At 36.9% G+C, this 23,699-nt stretch overlaps 4 protein-coding genes and 1 non-coding gene across 6 annotated transcripts; 3 read left to right on the forward strand and 2 right to left on the reverse strand.

Moving 5' to 3' along the window:
* Positions 1 to 2,708: 2,708 nt before the first annotated feature.
* Positions 2,709 to 6,128, forward strand: LOC120014453 (cytochrome P450 CYP749A22-like). The gene is made up of 5 exons (XM_038866412.1): positions 2,709 to 3,115; positions 3,492 to 3,715; positions 3,818 to 4,050; positions 4,917 to 5,298; positions 5,505 to 6,128. Exons 1-5 carry the CDS (start codon positions 2,842 to 2,844, stop codon positions 5,937 to 5,939), a joined length of 1,548 nt encoding a protein of 515 aa, XP_038722340.1. The 5' UTR covers positions 2,709 to 2,841; the 3' UTR covers positions 5,940 to 6,128.
* A 2,009-nt stretch (positions 6,129 to 8,137) lies between these two features.
* LOC120014267 (major strawberry allergen Fra a 1.06-like) lies at positions 8,138 to 8,976 on the reverse strand. The gene is made up of 2 exons (XM_038866182.1): positions 8,793 to 8,976; positions 8,138 to 8,487 (listed from the first exon to the last, which is right to left on the reverse strand). Exons 1-2 carry the CDS (start codon positions 8,974 to 8,976, stop codon positions 8,204 to 8,206), a joined length of 468 nt encoding a protein of 155 aa, XP_038722110.1. The 3' UTR covers positions 8,138 to 8,203.
* An 844-nt stretch (positions 8,977 to 9,820) lies between these two features.
* On the forward strand, positions 9,821 to 14,847 carry LOC120014877. 2 transcript variants are annotated; one of them, XM_038866984.1, is made up of 6 exons: positions 9,821 to 10,440; positions 11,207 to 11,418; positions 13,223 to 13,508; positions 13,592 to 13,677; positions 13,772 to 13,863; positions 14,024 to 14,847. In XM_038866984.1, the coding sequence occupies exons 1-6, from the start codon at positions 10,156 to 10,158 to the stop codon at positions 14,275 to 14,277; spliced, it is 1,215 nt and encodes a 404-aa protein (XP_038722912.1). In that variant the 5' UTR covers positions 9,821 to 10,155; the 3' UTR covers positions 14,278 to 14,847. The 2 variants fall into 2 exon arrangements, with proteins under 2 accessions (XP_038722912.1, XP_038722913.1); XM_038866985.1 differs by having other exon boundaries at positions 13,226 to 13,508.
* A 234-nt stretch (positions 14,848 to 15,081) lies between these two features.
* LOC120014878 (protein DEHYDRATION-INDUCED 19 homolog 4-like) lies at positions 15,082 to 18,128 on the reverse strand. Its single transcript, XM_038866986.1, has 5 exons — positions 17,886 to 18,128; positions 17,630 to 17,775; positions 16,891 to 16,968; positions 16,130 to 16,389; positions 15,082 to 15,475 (listed from the first exon to the last, which is right to left on the reverse strand). Exons 1-5 carry the CDS (start codon positions 17,950 to 17,952, stop codon positions 15,367 to 15,369), a joined length of 660 nt encoding a protein of 219 aa, XP_038722914.1. The 5' UTR covers positions 17,953 to 18,128; the 3' UTR covers positions 15,082 to 15,366.
* A 234-nt stretch (positions 18,129 to 18,362) lies between these two features.
* Positions 18,363 to 18,436, forward strand: TRNAT-AGU. Its single transcript has one exon. It is a non-coding gene; the product is annotated as a tRNA-Thr (tRNA).
* The last annotated feature ends 5,263 nt before the right edge of the window (positions 18,437 to 23,699 follow it).

The raw sequence follows: 23,699 nt of genomic DNA on the forward strand, positions 1-23,699 counted from the left end.
CCACATTGAAAAAATATGGGAATTATTATCACTTAATTAATAAGAGAGAACAAATTAATGGGTAATTGAGATGTGCTTACATATGGATTCAATCCACGGACGCAAAAGAGAGAGAAAAGAGGGGGAGGTATGCAAACCTAGTAGTAGGCACCTTATATAGTTGCCTTACAAACCAACTCCAAACCCTAATAGAAATCCATGCAAGATACGAATCTAAACAAGAACCAAAGCATTGCCTTACAAACCAACTCCAAACCTTCCGACCTTCATTTATTATAAAATATTTAGATGATCGAATCATTCCACTTTCTTACTACTCCTACTTCTCTTTTTTCTTAAAACCACGATATCATACAAATTTATCCTTTAAATATTCGATGAGTCTAATGTAACAATCAGCCTCTTCACACTAGTAACACTTTATCCGTTTTGAGTTAGCTCATACTGGCCCGCACGGCTTTGTCTTCTCTCATCACCAATCCATACTAGTTTAAGTCCAGGAAAAATACTTATTTCTAGTTAGGAAGTTTGTCATATTATATTATGCACCTCACATCTTCCACTAGGCGATGTGAGTAGGAGTGTTAAAAAAACATAGAAATCGATCGATTGGTCAATTAGTTTCAAAATAAATAATTTAGTCAGAATTGACCAAAATAACTTATCGATTTGTCAATTAAATTGATGTCAAAAAGAATCGATTGTGACCGATCATTACAGCCCTAGATATGAGATAAGAGACTAAACCTCATTCAATGTGCGGTGACAACTTATTCATATATATAGATCGGATTGTCAATTTTGTATAGAAAAAAAAAAGGAAAGAAAGCAAGAGCCAAGGTGATGTGAATTCATTTGACAGACCCTTCGTTCCATATTGTTTGGGTGATGGCTTGCGAAGTGTTTTATATGGACAAGTCTTCCTTAACTAACATGACGTATTTTAAAGTGATTATTAGGCTGAGATGACCCAAGATCTATAATATCATATTGATGGGCCGTGTTTTCCATCATTCAGAAAATATTGGCACTTATGATTTGTCAGTGCATACTCTTCAACTTGTGTTCAAGTATGGCTGCTATAACTCATTAGGAAAATATTGGCACTTTTCAAGTATGGCTGCTATAACTCATCAGGAAAATATTGGCACTTATTATGACTTGTCAGTGCATACTCTTCAACTTGTGTTCTAGTATGGCTGCTATAACTTGAGAATTTGTGGCGCCAATTCATCGACTTATAAATTTAGTAACCAAAAATGCAAAAAGTCAGCATATATAGTCATAGCATGACCACGTACGTGCCATTTATTAGATTCACTGTATTTATTGAAGAACAAATGATCGAGACATTCAAAAGATGGATAGATAATGACAACCACGAGTAGTTCAGATAATATTTATGTTTGATATTTTATAGAGGTCTCGAATTCGAGTTTTCTCGTACTCTTTCCCTATAATAAAAAAAAAATATGGATAGATAATTGACAAATGCATAATAAGAGTGATGATAATAGTCATTACAAAATGAATTTTAAAAAAAAAAAAGTGAACCAAATGAAAGCATGGGTGATGGGACCAAGAAATTTTTGGAGATAGCCTTTTTAATGAAAATTTGATTCTCCACTTTTTTTGCAGGCGGTTGGTAGAATTTATTGGTTTTCGTTTTTATTCATTTATTTAGAACATTGAAACTTGTGATGGGAAATTTAATCAAGTCAAAAATTAATTAAGAAACTACAAATATTGAAGTTATAGTCCTTCGGATAATGTTTTATAAATTCTATTTAGGTATGTTTTCCGTGCTACAAAGTTTCATATCATATATGGTCCTAATTTTTTATGTTAGGATGGTGGATTGGACATTTTTTAAATTACAACCTATATTATAACGGATGACTCGTTATGTTAATGGCGACCCAGTTCACCGATGAGCGGGCTGGGTTACTAGAGAGAACGAATCAATACTGTATTTACAGAAAATTCGTGAGAAAGAGCTCGTAATTTCATCAATAAGATTTATCATCGCCACCCGTGGGCGTAGACAAGATTGAAGGAAACACGTAAAATCGTTTCTATTATATGTGATTGATCTTGATTTTCAGTTTCTCTATTTTTTCATTAGTTATTTGCAAATAGTATTGATGGTGAAGGTCATGGATTGTTTTGTGAAAATATGTTTTTGACATTTATTCCACAAACATGGTTACTTAACCAGCTAATGCCGTCAATACACTTGTTAGAAGTATAGGCGAAGCCTCACTATACTGAGGGGTTTAGCTGACCCCCTCAAAAAAAAATTCAATAGGCCAATATATATAGTAAATTTAAAAAAGATGCTCCTGAATTTTAAATTTAGACTCCTTGTTGAAAAAATCATACTCAAATCGTTGAAACAAGAAAAAGTGTGACAATTATTACCTATCCTATTTTATAAACTTTTGATTTTTTCTGTTATTTTTTTGTGTTTTCGAAGTTATAACTAATAGATAACCCAAAAAAAATTTGGGAGCACTGCTTCTGGACTCCCGCTTAACTTTGTCGACAATAAAATATAAAATCTTGTGTCCATCATTCGCAATTTCCCTCATATTATGTCTTCGCCCCTCTTAGAATTGCACTACGAGAAACAAATATGAGCATCAGCATTTGACTATATTGTTTGGGAAGTATAGAACATTGACTATTCAATCCAATCAAGACAATATTATTTTTTTATGGCTATTGCACTATATTTTATATAATTTAACTCTTAATTCCTCTACTGATGATCGCTTGATCAGGTCGGTATAAGGTGAGCTGAGTTGAAGTTTGAGTAGAGGAGAGAAAATTAACCAAACAATGCCCAGTTTAGGGACCCTAGTTCTTACCTCTCTAGGCCTCTACCTCCTCTTCATTTTCTTTAAATTTGTTCACAAAGTATGGTGGAGACCGGTACAGGTACAGAATTTCATGGCCTCACAAGGAATCAAGGGCCCTCCATATAAATTATTGTATGGGAGCATGAAAGACATGATGCAAATCATAAAGGAATCCATGTCCAAACCCAGTGATCTCTCACATGACATGTTTGTCAAGGCTCAGCCTCACTATCACACGTGGTTCAAGAAATATGGTATTACCATTTTACCTTCTTCTTCCTTTTCTTTTACTATGGATACATATGTTCTGCACGACTTTATTTTTATGGGCCGTCGTCTATGGTACTTATGTCCAGAAAAGACCTTATTAAATGAGAGAAGCTACCCAATAACATAAACAATATCGTCCGTTTTAGATTTATCAATTCATTGTGGATACATGGGTCCGCACAACTTTATTCTTTTGGGCGGTCTACTATGGTACTTAAGCCTAGAAAAGACCTCGTTAAATGAGAAAACCTTTGAGTTTTTCTTATAAACCACACCGTTTTGTGTTCTCCAAACGAAGCGACATGGGATTACAAGTCTGACAAAAATATTGTTTGTTCTCATCTGTGTTTGTTTGATTAGGGACGAATTTCCTCTACTTCCAAGGACCGAAACCGACACTATTCGTATCAGAGGCTGAGCTTGCCAAGGACGTGTTGAATAACAAAGAAAAAGCTTATCCAAAAGCAGAGTTGGAATCATATGTGAAGAAGCTAATAGGAAATAGCCTTGTGACTTATGAAGGGGAACAATGGAGCAAAATGCGCAAATTGGCCAATCATGCTTTCCATGGAGAGACCTTAAAGGTAAGCAGCCTTAATATACAATTAATTGATGGTCATGGATGATGAAATCTGCACACACCAACAGTGAGTTTGTTCTGATTTCATGGAGAAATTGTATTGCAGAATATGGTATCGGACATGGTAGCCAGCACGGAGACGATGATGGCGGGGTGGAAGAGTCATGAAGGTAGAGAAATTGAGGTCTATGAAGAATTTAAGTTGTTGACATCAGAAGTGATTTCCAGGACAGCTTTTGGAAGCAGCTTTGTAGAGGGGAAGGACATCTTTGAAAAGTTGAGAAAGGTGATCGTGATAGCCCACACACCTCCTCCCAAATTTCGGATCCCTGGCACCAGGTAAGCTTGTTCTAAAGTGACGCAGGTGGAATTACTAACAAGACTAAACCAATGTTTAATCAAAAAAGATAATAAGCCTTAGGTGCAAGGTTGTCAAAACCCCGATTTTGATCGTGAGATCTTACGATTTTAGGTAACCAAAACGATTCGAATCGATGTAAAATCCCAAAATTGATAAAATCCATCGATCTTACCTTACAATTTTATCCAATCTTACCGATTTTACGATCTTACCGATTTTAACCTTAATAGACTTATGGAGTCATGGGTTTATGGGTTGTGGTCTACTAATCATGTGTTTATGTTTCTAATCCTAGTTTTTGTTGAAAAATTGGTTCTAATTTATTAACATGATATAATCGTGCACAATTATTGTGTTTGTTTTTCATAGTTCTCTGGAGGTCTTAAAAAATTACAATTTTATGAAATATTAACATGTCTATAAATAAATAATAATCACATTTTTGAACTTTTTATTACCTATAAATTATAGTATATTATATCATGTTAATTATTTATTTAGAAATAAATAATTATATTATTTTACATTTATTTTTTAAATTTTATAAAATCTTACGATTTCACAATTCGATTTTACGATTCGATTTTGCATGTCTTCCACCGATCTTACATAGGATCCCGATTTTGAAAACCTTGCTTAGGAGGCTACAACCCTAATATAGTGAAAACGTGAAATTACGAAAATTTGAAGAGGGTGGGGGCTAGTGACATAGCAATATTAGTCATGACAACCGCGTCGAAACGAGTCTCCCAGTCAAGATTCATGCAATTCTGACAACTTGACTTTTCAATCCTACTAGTTAGTTTCTTCGTTTCGAATTAATCCATCATCTGTGTTTTTGCAGTTTGATATTCAAGAACAGTGGAGAGATGGAAGCGGAGAAACTTGTGACCGAAATGAAGTACTCGATTTTAGGAATAATCAGGAAGAGGGAAAGCCAGGCAATAAGTAGTGGAGAAGCAGAGGAGTATGGCAATGACTATCTTGGATTGCTTCTAAGGACTTTCCATGATGCCGATGAATCCAAGAGGATTTCACTGGAGGATGTGATTGATGAGTGCAAGGGAATCTACTTTGCTGGTCAAGAAACCACCACCAACTTGCTCTCATGGGTTGTCATGCTTCTTGCAATCCACACAGACTGGCAGGAGGAAGCAAGAAAGGAAGTTCAGAAAGCATTCGCCGGCCGAAATCCAACTCAAGAAGGCATTGCCAAACTCAAAACTGTAAGAAACTCATTTTCCTGACCCAACTTTTTTTACAATAAATCGTTGGCTGAGATGGAGTGTTTTTATTATCGCAATTTGCGAGATGGGTCATTCTTCAACCTAACATATGCGAATATCACCTTGCGTTATCTTCTCACACTAGACCTCGGCCAAGGTCGCAATATCTGTAAAATTGTTGATCATTCATGATTTTAATCTTGCAGATCACCATGATCATTCATGAAACACTGAGACTGTATCCTCCAGCAATGGGAGTGATAAGGAAAGTCGGTAGAAAAGTTCGACTCGGAAAGCTTGATCTGCTGCCTGATATGTACTGTTTTGTCTCAATTGTGAAGCTTCATCATGATCCTCAAATATGGGGAGAGGATGTTAATCTTTTTAAGCCGGAGAGATTTGCAGAAGGCGTCGCGAAGGCCACGAAAAATGAAGCTGCTGCGTTCTTTCCGTTCAGTATTGGACCCAGGATTTGTGCTGGATCAAATTTTGCTGTCACAGAAGCTAAGATTGCTCTTTCAATGATTTTACAGAGATATAGCTTCACACTTTCCCCAGCCTATGTCCACTCACCATTGAAGGTGTTTGTTCTTCGTCCACAAAATGGAGTTCAGATCATCCTTCGCCCACTGGTAGAGTGAAGAACAATGCTTTACTGCATTTTGAGTTTATATTGGGACTCATTATAGATGTCCAGTTGAACAAATAAGTTATACTTGAACACAGTTTCTATAAATACCTATTACATTTGTCAATGTATAATTTGTTATCAAGAGAACCACGAGCAGCTCAGATAAAACTCATGTGTGTAATATCTCATATAAGAGTTCGAACCTCTCTGTTCCCTTCCTCTATAATAATTTTTTAAAAAAATCAATACTACATCATAATGAAAATTTGTTATCAAGACTTCAAAGATGCATAATTTGTTATCAAGACTACAACTGAGTCGGGGTGAACATTGGAAAGTCAATACAACCCGCACCACGTTGATGATAGATAAGACTAGACCAAAGCCCATACGAGTAAGAGCCCAGAAATGAGACAAGCCCGCGAGACCAAGATTCCACTAAGAAATATCTCAATTGGTTGGTTCAAACTCTCAACCTTGAGTTCCATACTTCTTAAGTCTGAAGACATAACAAATTAGGCTATCGCCAAACGGTTGGTAGAGCACTTCATGCGTCTGCAGCTTTGCTTTAAACTTCAAAGGTGAAATGGACACAATAATCTCAACCATTTATTCAAAAGATTTTAATAACATCACACGAAGGCCCAGCCAAATCAGTGGGAAGGACCTAGCTTAATGGGCTGTTTTTCTTTTGGAGGCCACCCAAAGACCAAAGTATGAAAGTAACCATGAACAAAGACGAAGCCCAACCAAGTTTATTGTAGAGGTCCATATTAATGGGCCGGCCACCCATAGTATGATAAACTTTAGTCACACCCCTAAATTTATTAAAAACCCCCCAACTTGAATTAACCATCCCTTATAAAAATCAATTGATGGGGTGTCTTTAGTAAATATAAGCGGCGTGCCTAAAGTTTACCCCAAAGTATTATGTTTTCGTTGGGCGGCGGGCCATAAGAAGAGAGTGGACTGACATTGATATTGGATTTGGACTATAATATTTAATATTTCTTATTCTTTAATACGTGTGTTACAGCCTACATGCACGTGCTGTAATAAAAAATATATTTACAATGAAGAGGTAGGAACGTATACTCAAATATGTTGATTCGAATAATCAAGTATAGCATATTCAAATCAAGTAGCTAGGTTAAAACCTCTCTCTCTCTAAACTCTCTCTCTCTAAACTCTCTCAACTACTCCAACAAAAGTGCAGCCGTGGAGGAGGAGAGCTCCTCCTCCTCCTCCCCCACTCACCTCCTCACCCACCCCCAACCACCCCCACTCCCTTTCTCTAACCACCTCCATACCCACCTTCACCTCCACAACCACTTTTCTCCACCTCCAACTCTACTTTAAATTTTAGTCTGTTTTCCTTTGTTCTGTGTTTGTCCCTCTAGATCTGATGGATTTTCCTTCAGATCTAAGGGTTTCGTCCACCGATATGGTGGTTTGGCTCCTCTCTCGTCCAGATCTGATTTTCTTGGACAACGATGAGGCTTTATCTGACGGCGGTGACGACGTCCGTCTTTTGACTACTCTGCATCAGGTTGTAAAGAATATGTCTCAATACTACAGTACATGCTCCATTCTCTAGCGAGGTTTCAAGGCAATCCTTAATCGTGCTTTTGCTGCTTTCAGGCCCCTGCCTGCCTCTTCAAACGAGTTTAAACTCTATTTTAGCCTGTTTGTGACATTTGTTGTTGTCCTGAGTCAATCCTTTACCCTTGATGTAGTAGGAGTGTTTTTATTTTTATCTTGTAATCGAGGAGTCTACTCCTCTATGTATGGTGCTGCGTTGTTTTAATAGAAGTTCGCATTTCCCTCAAAAAAAAGTATAGCATATTCAAGACCTCAACACGTTGTTGATTCTAAAAGAATACCAAAGTAATTGGAATTCAAAGACGGTTCGTCTCTTTATTATATTCAATCAAAAATTCCTACAAACAAAAAGTCTTAACAACTTGTTTATATTAAATTTACAAATCTCTTGATATCTCTAATTAAATCATAACTTTCGTCTCGAATTCACATCTTGATCCGCACCATAATGATGGTCTAATAATTTGGCTTTTGGTTGGACTCTATAATACATATATCATTAAGCTTGGAATTATTGAGATTGCAAAGATAGGAAAAAAAAAAAGGAAATATGTTATGGGATAATTTTGTGATATATCTCTTTAGTGTAGTAGTAAACAATTGCAACAACATTCACTCTTAGTATCTTTCAAAATAAACTGAAAACCCACAATCACAACCACCAGTGGGAGCTTAACATATACATATATGTATGTATGTATATGTATGAATTAAAGGGTGGGCCAAAACATATTGTTCAACAGCCTTGAACACTTCCTTGCCCTTCTCTTCTGCTGTCTTAACTTCGTCTTCCTCAAGAACAACATCGCCCTTTGTGTAGTAAGTGCCTTTGCTCTTCCAGATCGATCCTCCATCTCCACATGCCACGATCTTTGTCTCGAAACTGATCTTCTCAATGACATCCCTCACCACATCACGCTGTGGTTGAACAACATATTCTCTTTGTCCACCAGTTCAATCTTGTGTGTCGCATACTAGAAGGTTGGCAAAGCTGCAAGTGTATGAAGAAAATTCAGTTTTATATCCGATTGACATAACCCAATTGAATGGTATATAAATAAATGTCCAGCTTCTATAATACAACTGATGCATTTTCTGGGACTACGCATTTTGAAAACGGCGTAGAATGACAAATCCCTACAGGCTTTAATTTAGTCCAGAACAAATAATATCACTTTGACGTGTTTGTACGCAACATTAATCATTAATTTGTATAAAAAAACACCTATTAGTTATATGGTTTAAACATTAAGCTATGTACCTTCACCACAATTGAGCTTCTTGATGGATCCGGCGGCACCATCACCTTCTAGAATTTCGACACTCTTAATGGCATGAGGTACCACTTTGGGGAAGAGCTTGTCACCCTCAATAACATAGGCCTTGAACAACTTCGCCAGTGGGATTCCAGCGGTGTTCTCCGATTCGAAAGTGAAATCACTCATGATTAAAATAGCTTAATTGATGACTATTAAGTGTAATTATGAGCTGTGTGAAGAAATATAACGGTATCTTTATGATTCCTAGTCTGATCATCAATTGAGACGCTTACAAACCGAGCAATCGGCTACCAAACAGTCGATAGATCAGTTCGATTTTGCACGTCATCATATTCAAATCAGAGACGCCCAAGATGCTGAAAAACATTTGAAAACTACAAACAATGTCTGTAGATGAGCTAAGCAACATATACATACACACACATTGTCAAATGTCAATATTATCTGCACGAATAATTAACTATTTATTTACTTTTCTTCACAGTCATTGATGACAAAAATACTTCAATGTGGATCTGAATATGTTATTCTCATCGCTTTGAAAAATGTTTCAAGGTAATTCTCCATTCAAAGATATACAAATCTCCGCATCAAGAATTAAGACAAGCAAGTGAGTTGTTGGTTGAACAACAATCACATTGTATGTAATAGACTAACTCATCCATTAAGACGTAGGTTGGAGTCCTGCTCTCTCCCAAAACCCCTATTTAAAAAAAAATTAAGACAAGAAAAAGAAAGTACATTGAATCTCTCAATTCCATATTTTCATGTCCAAAATAAATAAATATATGGTATTTGACATGAATAGTTGGGCCACCAATTATTGGGCCCGTAATAAGTAGCCTAACTTCTTATTGGGCCACTCTCTGAAGTCGAGAGTTTAGTGGGCTTTTAGAGTTGGATTAGATTTGGGAGTCTTTCAATCCAGAGCCCAGCCCAAAGGAGTCATAAACCCTAGAATAACGACTAACTAACCTTTCCGTCATCTGACAAATCCAACAAGGGTAAATACGGTAACTCAAAAATATCCAAAACCAGAACGGAACGGAAGGACTTCTCTGGAATTGAATCGGGTGTCCAAAAACCCAAACACAAAATCCTTCTCGATTCTTCTTCCTTCTCGTCTCTCTCTACAGACCCAAACACTTCCTTCCTTCGCCACATCTGTCCATGGCAGAGATTATACTGCACCAGTGTACGCATATATAAATAGTTAATTAGTTTCCTAAATCACTAAACCTAGACGCTTGAACTGCGCATTTGACCAGTATATCACTATTCTAAACCTTCTCTGGTCTCTAACAAAGCGACCCCAATTCTTGCATTTCTTTCGGGTTCGGTACAATGTCTGGGTCGGGTGGGGTTTCGATCGCTCGCAGCAGTCTTGGGGAGGATCGGTTCTACAATCCGCCGGCGATACGGAGGCAGAAGCAACAGCAACTGTTGATGGCGCAAAAGAATCAGCCGTCAATTACGACGAAGAATCGTCCGGTGGAGTCGGAGAAGAGGGCGGAGTGCGGTGAATCCGCATCTTCATCGTCGAGGACGTTGGATTCTGGCGATTCGACGAATTTGGATCGGTTCTTGAAGTACACGACTCCTGAGGTTCCTGTGCAGTATCTACCTAAGGTAATGAGAATGTTGAAGCTAGGGTTTGGTGGTTTGTGATTGTCTACTTTTTTATTTTTCATTGTTCTTCTTTTGGGTGGAAAAAGAATCTAAATTGGTGCGCAAGTTAGGGTTTATGTAAAGTTAGGAACTGGGTATGTTTGGTTTTTGCCAGTTCTTTGTTTAGGTCCATGGAAAATTAATAAATCCATTGATAGCAATTGGCAAAGTAATTGGTATTCCGGCTCTATGATATTCTTAATCAACTTCTGGAAGTCTGTCATGATTACTTATGGGCGTTCTTTGGGTGTTGAGGATTTGTCTATTTGATTGTGTATTTTATTTGTTTGTGTTGCTTTTTGTCTATAAGAGCCAAACTGGATACTAAGAGAAACAGGTTTTGTAGTTTTTAACTTACTAGAGTGCATTTTTTGGAACAAGATATTTTCTTTGTTGATGGTTCAGACCCATTTGTTTGGCTATGGGATTTTTGTTTTTGGTCTTTGCCTAGTATTTGAAAGGAGTCCAAATCTGTAAGTTCTTGGTTTTTGGATTGTCAGGAGCTATCTTGGTTGCTTCAGAAATAGGGAAACATTAAATAAGTGTCCATTGCAGTTTCTTGACTCCTCATAAACAAAAACTTTAGGAAACAAAAACTTTATTGTTATTATCTTGTATAAAGATTAAGGATTTTAAGCAAACACGGATTTTGTTTATCTTTTTGGGCATGTTACATTTGGGTCTAACATGGTGGCATTTTCTGACATCTGCATTTGTGGATTTCAAGACAAGCATGAGGGGATGGAGAACTCATGAAACAGAGTGCTACCCATATTTTGTACTTGGGGATCTATGGGAGTTCTTTAAGGAGTGGAGTGCATACGGAGCTGGTGTTCCTCTTGTGTTGAACGGGAGTGACTCTGTCGTCCAATACTATGTCCCTTACTTGTCTGGCATACAGCTGTATATAGATCCATCAAGACCTTGCCCAAACCTAAGGTTAGCTACTGCCTTTGTCTCTTTTGCAAAAAAAGATTCTTGATCTATAACCTCATGCTGGTACCATCGCATACTTCCATTCATGCAGTTCTGATGATTTACGTTAATTTTAGTATTACTATGACATCAATTTTCCATCAATTTTAGTATTACTATGATGATTTCAATTTTTACCATTGTGGTAGGTTGTTATACGCAAGTTTAGTTTGGAGGTTTTGATCTTCTTATACTCTACTATCTCGTATCCTCCATATCTTTGTAAAAACCAATATTCATTTGCTAGCCTGCTTTATTGATTGATGAATTTCTTATATTATGCTCAAATGTGTTAAAACACCATGTTATCCCCTTTAAGTGCAGCCTTCATCTTCTTGATCTTGTGATCTTAAAAAGTATTCATTAGATGTTTTCTTATATGCTTTGACAAATAAATGAAAATCATGATTTGTGATACGTGTCTGATGAGAGACCATTCCTTCAACTACAAAGAAAACTCAGCAGAAGTGGTTTTGCTGAAATTTATGTGATAATTTGTATGCTTGTAGCTCTCAGTTGTATAAAGTTCTTAAAATCAACACTTGAGAGTAGCAGGTGCCTGGGTGGTAATTGGATTGACTTAGGGTGTGCTTTTCGGCGTATCCTGTAGCTTTCTTGTGGTTAGGCTTTACTCCAAGTGAATCATAAGAGATACATATATAACTTTTGAAGAGGATCAGGAGAAGAATTTCTTATTCCCATCACCACATTGATTGTTGTTCATATTTCATGACGTGGTAGTGTTACTAAACTTACACACTGAATGCCTTTCAATTGTCTATATGTTGCCACCATCGGATGTTGTGTTGAGTAAAAAAAATCCTCAGCCCTGTCCTGCACCCTTTTTCTTCTGAGCTGGTATTTTATCTGGGAACACAGCGTCAAATCACTTAAAAAGGGACTATAGTAGCCACAATAGAATAATGTAAGCAATTGCAACTTTTTAGTGCTTATTGTTTGTCGAATTCAGTTGCCATATAACAGGTTATCACTTGATGGTAGTTGTTGTATTTTTGATGTCCTTTTCTCTTGCGTTTTAAGTTGAGGTTAAGCACTAATAGAGCATAGTTTAAAGTTCTGATATAGTGAACTAGACATCATATTTTCAAACCACAGAAGGGTAAGGTTTCACATATACGTCTTTCTTAGATCCCATTGGGGAGGGAACCATGGCCACTGAGGGGTTCTTTTTTTTCCTGTTTAAGTTGAAGAGCTGTTGACTTTTTTTGATTGGGGCCAATCAGTTTTTTAGATGATTGCAAATGGCCTATATAAAGCTGAGATGATGTTTCTTCCTAAAATTTTGGTGCTTAACTATGACTGCCTGGTTTTAGAGCGTTTTGAATGGAATATTGTCTGTGTCCTCATCCCTAGGGGCTTTAGCATTTTTGGTATTAAATTGCTGTCATATCAACTATCAAGGTTGAAGTACTTCTCTTGATCCTAATTACGGGTCAGTAACATTTGATAACTTTCCTCAACAGCAAAATTGAGTTGCCAGCCCTTCCTTTTGGTTATTTTTAGAAAGTTCATTTGCACGCTGACGCTCGTGTTCCCTGAATTATAAGATGTTTTTGCAATGGAAGAGCTGATTAGTTGAAATGTGAGTGACCTTTGTGAATTCCCGAAATTTTTTAGCAGCCTTCTAATGAAGGGTGGATTAGTTGAAATGAGCAATCATGTATTTTTTTTTTTTTTTTTATGCAGTGCTGATTAGCTGATAAGTGCACTTTTGGATTATTTATTTGTTGTGTTCATCTTCTGTCAGGAGACCTCGAGAAGAATGTGATACTGAGTCATCCAGGGAAACAAGTAGTGATGGTAGTAGTGACTATGGAGCAGAGAGTGGAGCCAGCAATCTTGTTCAGAGAACTTGGAACCGTCAGAACTCTGTGGACACTAACATCCAGAGTCTGAGCAGACTCTCTCCGAGGAATAAGGCATCAAAGGATTCATCAAGTGATGAATGTGAGACTTCCAAACCTCAAGGTCGCCTTATGTTTGAATACTTGGAGCATGATCCTCCATTTACACGTGAGCCTTTGGCTGACAAGGCAAGTGCATTATCTTCAGATGGAAATGCCATGTGAATTTTGGGTATCTTAAGAACACCCATAATCTTTCATCTTTCCTGCAGATTTCGGCTCTCGCATTTCAGTTTCCAGAACTGCGGACATATATGAGCTGCGATCTCTCGCCATCAAGTTGGATATCTGTAGCGTGGTATATTTCTTTTTCATGCCATTAGGCAATGTGCAATTACTTTTTCGACCCTAACTATTAATTGGAAGTATTTGCTTTGACATTCTTTTTGAAGGTATCCTATCTATCGGATACCTATGGGTCCTACACTACAGAACCTGGATGCCTGCTTTCTGACCTTTCATTCTCTGTCAACGCCCTTCCAGAGTATGTCTCTCTCTTTCTCTCTCTCTCTCTCTCTCTCTCTCATGTCAATAAAGGTATGGAATTTGTATCTGAATGTATTAATCTATGATGTGTTCGACATTGGTCATATCTGTTTGCTTACCTTCTCAAGGTTATGATGTGTTTTCCTTTTTTTGAGCAGGTACAAGCACTAATGGGATGCACTTTCCGAGCATTAGGGAGGTTCCAGGCAGGGAAGTGTCCTTCAACTTGCGTCTGCGAACCTTTGGACTTGCTTCATATAAGTTCAGAGGTTCTTTTTGGAACCCTAGTGGAGCTAGTGAAAGTCAGAAAGCCAACTCTCTGTTGCGAGCTGCTGACAAATGGCTTATGCTTTTGCAAGTAAATCATCCTGACTACATGTTCTTTGTGTCCCATAACTCATACCGGAAGTGAGAGGTTAATACGAGATTGTCGAGCATGTCATGGTTTCTTCCTTAGAAGTGTCAAGAAGTCAGCAAACTGAGACCTGAAAGAATACCGATACTCCACCACACCCTGGCGAATGTCCTGTATGATTTAGAATGTAGGACTCCTGCTCAAGTGTTATTAGCTTTACATTATATGCATTTGCCTTGCAAGAATTTCAGTCTCATGATTCCTCTAATTGTGGTTCTCATGAGAAGTTAGGCAGAAGAATTAACTGTTTAATGATGAATGTCATCGGTGAGACTTGGAATTATGAGTTGGGCAAAATTGCTGCTTGAAGAAAGATCATGTTGGTGTGTGTTTTTTTGTTGCCTGGATAGTCTGATTGAGGTCCGGCATGAATATAAGTTGGGGAATAAGGTGGTGTGGAAGATGATGAAAAGTTATGCTGTTTGTATATAGCTGTGTACTGACATTTTGTTCTAACAGTTTGGAGCATTATTATACGCCCATCATGTTTTGTAGAAACCGTTTGCTTCACTTGTTTTAATGGTGTAATTGTAACCATTTGCCAGGTGAAAATTCTCTCTTGTTTTTATCTCTGTGGCTGGAATTATTTGGTGAAAAATCCTTCTTCTTTTTTCCTGCAATTTGCGAATACGTTTTTGTGTTTCAAGTCAAGTCAAGTCGGCCTTCGATTTTTCATTGTAGTCGTTCTTTCTTTGCTGTTCTTTTTTACCCTTCCGCACACTGGTTCACTTCCACAACACACTAATACCAAACCTCAACTACTCTTCGATTCCTGTCCAACACAACCTAACAGATCAGCTATAGATCAACAGGTTCGTGAAATTAGAATGCAGAACACTACATGCTTTTCCCTTCATCTGTTTAGTAAGAAAACAAGCATACAGAAGAAGACAAGGTTTTAAGCCTTCTTATTATTATACACATAATACTTAGATACAATGGGAGTGATACCCTAACTCTTACCACTTATGACATAATATTAATAGTTTCCCCTCACTACTTCTGACCCAGTCCTGCTATTATAATTTAAATACCCCATCTCTAGACATTGTGGTCTGTCTGTCGCTTGCAAACACCCATTCTCATTTATAAGATGTCATCAAGCATTGTGGACAGCAACAGTCCTTGCACAAACTCACTCTTCCGAGCCCTCTCCTCTTGATCCTTGTCTGATAAAGGCAGTGCTTGGACTTTTCTGTAACCAAAACAGTGCTAAACATCAGAGATGAATTGTCAAGGTAAGGCACCAAGTTAGTCATCAGTAAGCAGCGTACTTAAGATTTCATAATGTCTAGATATATATTTGAAATATAATAGCTAGATCTACCATTACAATGTGAAATATGAAATGATTTTAAGAGAACAGTATCACTCAAGGCTCTTGATCAAGCCATATCACTTCTAGAGCAAGAACTTTCAAACAAACCATTGGTGGATGAAAACTAACAGTTTCCAGACCAAATTAACAAAGTCTAAACAGACATAGTTCAGTAAAAACTAAAAACAGAACTAAATTCAAAAATGACCCACACCTTAGGGAACCCTACTAAGCATTCAAGCTCAAACTACACAAAAATCATCTTCCACTCTACCCTTCTTTTCCCTTAGCATGGGAAGTGAATATTTTCCAAACCAATGTGAAAAACAAGAAAATAACAACCGAATTGTCTTTTCTGATAGCAAGAATAAAATAAAAGCACAATGCCACAAGGATTAACATTATTAAACTGAAAAATCTTCCTCGAACGAATTTATCTTAGTTGGAAACTTCATTTCCCACACTAGAAGCCTGCTGAAGATTCAAAAAAAGAAAAATCAATATTGCTTATAGACATTATATGGCCCATACCTATCTAGAAATTCCTCTTCTGAAGTTTCCTGCACAGAGCTTGCTTCATACGAAGAAAGCGGTTCTACAATCACAGGTTCGTCAACAGGAGGGTTAAATATAAATGATGACAACAATGGATCAGGCTCTGTGTTGGAGGAAGAAATGATGTATGAGGATCCGCCAAGAAGGGACTGCAAATTTCCTTCCCGCAGTTCTTTTCTCAACATCGAGAATGTGGAATTAGATCCACCCTTACGCAATCTCCTCTTACGCTGCACGTAATATATAGTCAAGGAAAGTCACAAACTCTCAAGTGTGGCCACACACAAGAAATGAGACTGAGAACCTAAAATGAACAGGAGTAGAAGCTACACAGATATAATACTAAAAGCACAAATAAATGATGATTTATAGAATGTGAACTTTTCAAGCAATTCAGGCTTGTGTCTGCTCTCAGTAAAGTCCACTCATCAAGCTAACCAAGCCAAGCAAAACTGGAACCGGGAACTTGAAATGCGAGCATTTCCTACAGGAATCAACAATTGACTGATTGTTCACAAATATCAACAAACATGGATGTTCAGACTAAAATCAATTTCAACTTTTTAAGTCCTAACCTCCTAGGCTCCAGTCCCAAACATGGTGAGAGTTTGATTTCTTTTTTTTTTTTTTCTTGCTTGGACAGAATTCGCACAGAACAGCCCTCCCAGTTTAGCAAAAATATCAAAAGTAAAACAAGTGACAGAACGTAAACATTGCAAACATGATATAAAGGATATTTTAAAATAGCTCCCATGTTGCACAGTAATGTGGCCAACGAGATCCATTCCCACTCTTTTTGCACAAACTGGGCACACCTGAAAGAAACAGCCAAAAAAAAAACCATCACATATTCGATAAAATATGCAAGTGACAAGAATACAGCATCCAAAATGGTCATTCCATACCTTCCACAATGAAGGAAAAACAAAAAAAGAACTATGAATTAGCTATTACTATAACATTTAAATAAAAGATTCACTCCTCCTATCAACTTGAGCTTTTAGGATATGTGAAATGGAAACTCAAATTCTCTTCCTAGCTTAAATAATGTTTTCTCTATTCTCAGGCCATCAACTTAGCATGAATCTTTATTGTCTGTATTTATACCTGTGCCTTAAAAAATTACTTTTTCACTCTAATTAAAAGAAAGCCAGGAATTTCAAACGCAGTAATAACTTCCTATCACCAATGCCTTGATAACTCTACAACCCAAGATTCATTGTAATAAAATAAGTGATTGTGAAGTGTAAAAAAGATGCCATAAACAAGCGGCCTATCACCACTACAATCAAAATCAAACATCCAAGTCATTTTCTCTGCAACTGTTTTCTCTGCAATTGTTTTCTCTGCAACTGATTCAAACTCTCAAATATAATCACTTCAAATGCGATAGCACACTCTAAGTATACAAACACGGAAAAAACCGATGAAAACCCACAAAAGTACAAAAAGTGGATATAAAACAAAAAAAATTACCCCGTTCTTGGCTTCAACAGGATGGTCTTCATCGATGTGGCAACAAAGCCCTACAATGTCGAAGTCCTCAGCACAGAAGGGGCATAAAAACTCTGGCCTAGAATCCTCGTCGCCCTGTATCTCATCGTGTCCTTCATAGAACAGATCTATCCAAAGAAAAAAAAAACCAAATAAAAAATAATAAACATTTTCAATTCCGCGGAAACAAACGGGAATGAAGGGGCAATATATCGGAAATTTAGGACAATAAACGAACCAGATCGTGATTGGTATCGCCGGGAAGAAGTTGCCGAGAGACGAGAAATCCACGAGTCAGACGCCATCTAATTGAGGAAAAAGTGTGGTCGATCGTGATTTTGGCGGCGGCCGTGTAAAATATGGCTAAATTATTGTGCATAAATGTACAGAAAACATAAACCCTAGAAGCCGAGTGAGTCAGTGACGAAGGCGACAAGAATATTGTGAGAGGGGAGTAGAGAAGAAACTCTCCACCGAACTTCTGATTCGGGTTTAGCCTGCCTTTATTGTTCAACGTTTTGCAGTCATGCCCCTCAGATTTCTATAGAATCGCGTTAATGCCCCTCAAAGGCCTCTTAGGGACTGGTGGAGATTACGTCACGTGATGGAATTTGATTGGACAGACGTCACAGTGGGGTATGAAAGCGTGTGTCGGCTTCAACGTGTTTTACTTTTCACGGTCTTAAACCAAAAGGAGAGCCCAGGCTCTCGCCAAGCTCTCGTAGCTCAGTTGGTTAGAGCACCCGTTTAGTAAGCGGGAGGTCTTGAGTTCGACTCTCAACGAGAGCATACTTTCATTTTGGGCTTTCTTTATAAGTTGGACCGACCCATCAATCCCAACTACAGGAACTAAATTGGGCTTAATTTTTAACACTTGCAGCCGTAGAGGACCCAATGGGCTTTATCACGTTCTCAAATATCAGGCCCACAGTGGCTGTCCACAACTCCACATCTTCAACTTCAAGGACTGTAGTTTTGTGTCCCTAACTCCCTATTCAGAGGACCACATGTTTCACTGTTTACGCAGAATTCAACATAGGAAGGCTTTGTTTTGTAGGGTTTATGAAATTTGTTCGACTCGAATTAAATCATATTTGAATATTAAGTTATATATCTAAAAATCCGGGTCCAAACATAAATTTTTTGTCTGATTTAAAATCAGGTTCAGGTCCAAACACAAAAATATTGTCTGATCTACTTATCTGAACCTTAACTTTAATTAGATTATTGTCCGATTTACTTGTTCGGATTTAAACCAATCCGGGTATAAATCCGGGTATGGACTTATGATCAATTAAGTATGTCTGAAATCCAATTCGGATTAGGGTCTAGGACATGTAAATATTTCGTAAACACATATTGTTGTCCGATTCGGAATCAATTTTTTTACCTCCCCTAATTCTACATATACCTACAGATGCTGAAAATTAAAGATACTTGGGATTGGATACTAATAATCTTTGAACACTATGAAGAACATTAAATATACAGATAATTAAGCAAATGAATATGTAATTAATTGTCATGGCCTCTTAGGTGAAGCAACAGCCATACCGCTTTCACTTTATGGTGCAAACTCAACTATAGTTAGTTCTATGGGTGGTTGGGTAAAGATCAATAATCGAATGGACCTGACCTGCAACTTGCATGGCTTTTTTTTGGAATATATACATAAATCCTCTCTTCAACTAACCAAGCGAAAAGGAGAGGAGAGTTTCTTTGTGGGTGACAGCTTTGGTTGGTGCCAAGGGACATGGATAATGCCTCTCTCCAATTATGGAAATGGAGAAAAATGGCTTAACCATGATTAGATTAGGTTGACAAGACCGTGTGTGTGTTTTTTATTCTCTGGATCCTGTTAGTAAAACTTTCTAAACCAGGTTAGATTAATGAGTTATACGTCACAATTAAAAATACTACATCATCGATCGGGTATAATCCAGTCGAGTGATTTATAAACAAAAATCTAACTCTTCTCGTATTGTACATGCGTTTTCATGAGCCTAAGAATTAATGACACGACTACTCATGAAGAACAAATTCGTATTCGTATAGACCTGTAGTCCAAAGAGAATAAAATATTTAATGTGTTTGAGTTGAGAATTTTAACTAAACGTGAATATATCATGATTGTCATTGTAGAGTGTAGACATGTCATGTAGAAAAATGAAATTTCATATTAATATGGTACGCAATGAGATTGATTGATGGTTGATCCCCAATTTCAAATGAAACCCCAAGTGACGCAATTTCATAGGTTAAACGTTTGCTTCTCCCAATTCAAGAACTGAAATGAATTTTGCCACTTCATCTGTCTTGATTTCTGAAGTAACCCTGTTCGGACAGCACATAGTCTGTCGATCGACCCTAATTGTTGATCGATCGACGCAACCTCTGTCAGCACCCGCACTTCTCATATCTTCACCTGTTCGGACAGCACTTCATCGTGTCTGGACAAGAGCTCCAGAAACTACGGTACCAAATATGGAATTTGTCTCCATAGTCAAGGGTGTAAAGAATTGCAAACGTTATAGCTCTATTTACATATTTACATTCTTTTCCTAGTACAGAACACTCTACATAGGTCAAATCCCTTGAAGTACAAATCAAATGGTGTGGACCCACCTTTATTGATAGCAAGCCTGGCAAATGTACCATTAATTGCTCGAAACAACAATTCCAACCAGCTCATTTGCTTGCCAGGAAGTTCCATACCTTCAATATTCAATAATGTTGAAAATAGATCATATCCATGCACCCTTTCATGAACCAATCATATGTACACCTTGGCTCGGACATAGTCTCGTGTAAGGAATCTCTGATTTTTTTTTTTATAATTTATTACAGAATTCAATTAGTAGGGATTGCAAACAAGCATGAAGAAACCCACTAATCCAACCCATTATGTATCACAACCCATGTGGTTGATGTCTAAATCAGCATGTTTTCTTAAAAACATGGGTATATGATTAGGATTGTGTGTCAAATTGGGGAAAAAAAAATTAAACCATTATATTTTAATAACACGATTACTAGTTGCCAAAAAAGTATCTCAATCTGTCGGTTTCATATTTTGTAATTCTTTTGCGTGACATAAAGTACTTGGTAAAAATAAACAATTGGGATCAAATGGGCAAAGTCTTTAAAAGATTAAGTTTTTTACTAAGAATTGAAGACAGACAATCTACCCTTCTTAAATTTATGGATATTTCACCACACTTGACGACAAAATTCTCTTGCAATATGTGTAACTTGAGGCTGAATTTTAATATTTGATCACATGTACTAGAAAAATTGTTGGGAGGAATGTCCTTCTGATTTATATAATATCGTTCTCGATTATCCGAAAAAATATAATGTGACCGGATGACGGATTACTCACAAAGAAGACATAAATATGGTACACTAAAGGATATAGGTGCTCTAAATATGACTATCAATAGCAAAACATGTAACCAAACCCTAATGAAGCCAACCTAGTTTGCTTTTTCCATTAGACAATAACCAAAACCCTTTTGGTCTTTGGGTGTCCTTCCTTGGAGCCTCCATTGTCATGTTTTGGTTTAGGCTTTATGTGGTGATCCATAATTGGGGTGTCAAGTCACAGGTGCACGTACACTACCACTAGTGGGCCCCCCCAATGTCTACTTCAACCGATGAGAGTTTTTGAGGGGCCGGGAAGGGGCTGGTGGGGGCCCAGCCCAAACACCTCCTTACGCGTTGGTCCACTAATATTAGCCACTTTTTTATTCAGGTTGGAGTTGGACCCGTTTGCACCACAGTGGACAGCACCACGCGGCCGTCTGATTGTGAGGTGAGGGTCGTCGACCCCGTCACCTCTCCGTTTGATGATGTGGACCTGTCGTGATTGTGGGCCATTTAGTGGGCTTTTTCATTTCTTTAATTGTTGCAATATAGCTGGATCTTTGTTGTAAATTTATATACACATTTATATATATTTTTTATTTGGATCAGGTATGCACTGGGTAAATCAAGTTATTGTTATAATATTTATATATATATATATATATAATTGAAAAGGAAATTATTATACCTAATAATAATGTGCAAATACCAAGTGATATTTTTAATTAAAAATAAAAATATTTAATATAATAATCGGTAATTATCATTTAACAATTCTACTCATATCTTTTTCAATCTCGTCCTCAACTATTTCATTTGGATTTTCAGCACCTCACCTATGCGAACATGTCCAAATATCTTGAACGATCCTCCTTAATATTGTCATTAATTTAGTGACAACCCTGCTTTGAATTGAATCTAATAATTTTATATCATATATTTGCTCATGTTAACATATCTCTAAATAATGCTCCGTTACAAACATAAAATACTCTGTTAAGAGATAGTGGGTTTTTCTTATGAAATCATCGACTAACCATTCAAGTGCAGGTTCTGACTATTGTATCCCAGACGAGTCAATAATCTTAAACCACATTATGTGTCACAAGGGCAAAAACGTGATTGTTGTTAGTGGGTTTTTTTTTTCCTTTTCTAATTAAAGTTTTTTGATGACCATATGATATCTCCATGTGAGTGCTAGTGCATATATAACAAAACACCATGTGGGGTTGGTAATTGGTAATAACTTTTGTCCTTCATTTTCATATCAATTTAGATGTTAGAGTACCAATCACGGTGGTTCGATTGACAATCGATTGGATTAGACATATGTGTAATCAAAGTCTGATTCTAATGAAAAATAAATTTCTCAATGGTATTTAAAAAAAAGGACAATATTAAAGACCCCAAAATTTAACCCCCAAAAAGTTCCCCAAATCTATGTGGCATTAAAATAGCCATTGATTAAAAACACACGTGTAGGGCCCACTTCACAATAAATGAGTGAATTTTAGGGATCACTTTTTGAGGGTCTCAAACATTATCCTAAAAAAAATTAGACGTCAAAGAGACCAATTTAGGTCCCATTTTTTGTCAATATTTATGTCTTTTTTCCTATTTTTTTGTTTGTAATTTTATTTTCATCCTCCGTGTCAAATCAAACACCCAAAAGTGGTAATGGCTTAAGATGGGATTCCTTATTGCAGGAGCACCAACAAATACAGAAAATTTAATTATAAATAAAATTTTGATTAATTTTTTCCAACTTCCATGATTTTGCCACGTGGAAGGAGGTTTGCACGCGTGGACAAATGTGGAGCAAATCTCCTCCACGAAAAAGCAAAATCTATAAATACTAAATAAGTAAGTAAATTATTTTTTTATTTTTTACTTTTTGATAAAGCCTTCACAAGTTACAGTATTGGGCCAGTGGAACTCTCTCAAAGCCTATACAAAAGGTATTGGAAACGGCGCAGTTTTGAGAGCGTGTGAGAGACTGTTGTTCATTGGAAGGGAAAAAAGGGCGACGAAGGAATATTCATACACAGCTTTTGTTGCAAGTTAAAGCAAGTTTTATTATACTTAACACTTGTTATTATTCTCTTCACACTTCAAAAGCATCAGTCAAACTACAATCTTGTTTTCACTTATTTTTTGTGTTTTAATGAAAAATGGGTTTCTATTGAATTGTAAACATTTTAGTATAAATCGATCTTATTTTTTAAAAAAAATATTATGTCGAGTTCAGTTTTAATGCATGGATGTGTATGCAGCGCTGCAAAAATTTATAGACAAAAAACCGATCGAAACCGACTGTTTTCACTTCTATGTGTTTGTGGGTGATAGTCTAGTTGATAAATTTATTTGGAGCAAAATTATATGAACTCGAAAAGTATGAATTCAATTTTCAATTAAAAATAGGACAATGTTAGAGACCCCTAAAATTTGACCTCCAAAAGTGCCCCAAATCTATGTGGCATTAAAATAATCATTGATTAAAAACACACATATAAGCTCCACTTCACATCCAACACTCCACATTAAATGAGGGTCTTTTGAGATCATTTTTTGAAGGTCTCAAACATTATCTTTAAAAATAATATATTTGTGGCCATGCAAAGGGTTTTAACTTAATTTTTCATGTTGGGAGGTAAATTTTTTTTTTACTTCCGCGCGTGAGTTTAGA

The sequence above is a fragment of the Tripterygium wilfordii genome, chromosome 14 (genome assembly GCF_013401445.1).
Source record: "Tripterygium wilfordii isolate XIE 37 chromosome 14, ASM1340144v1, whole genome shotgun sequence".
Lineage (NCBI taxonomy): Eukaryota > Viridiplantae > Streptophyta > Magnoliopsida > Celastrales > Celastraceae > Tripterygium > Tripterygium wilfordii.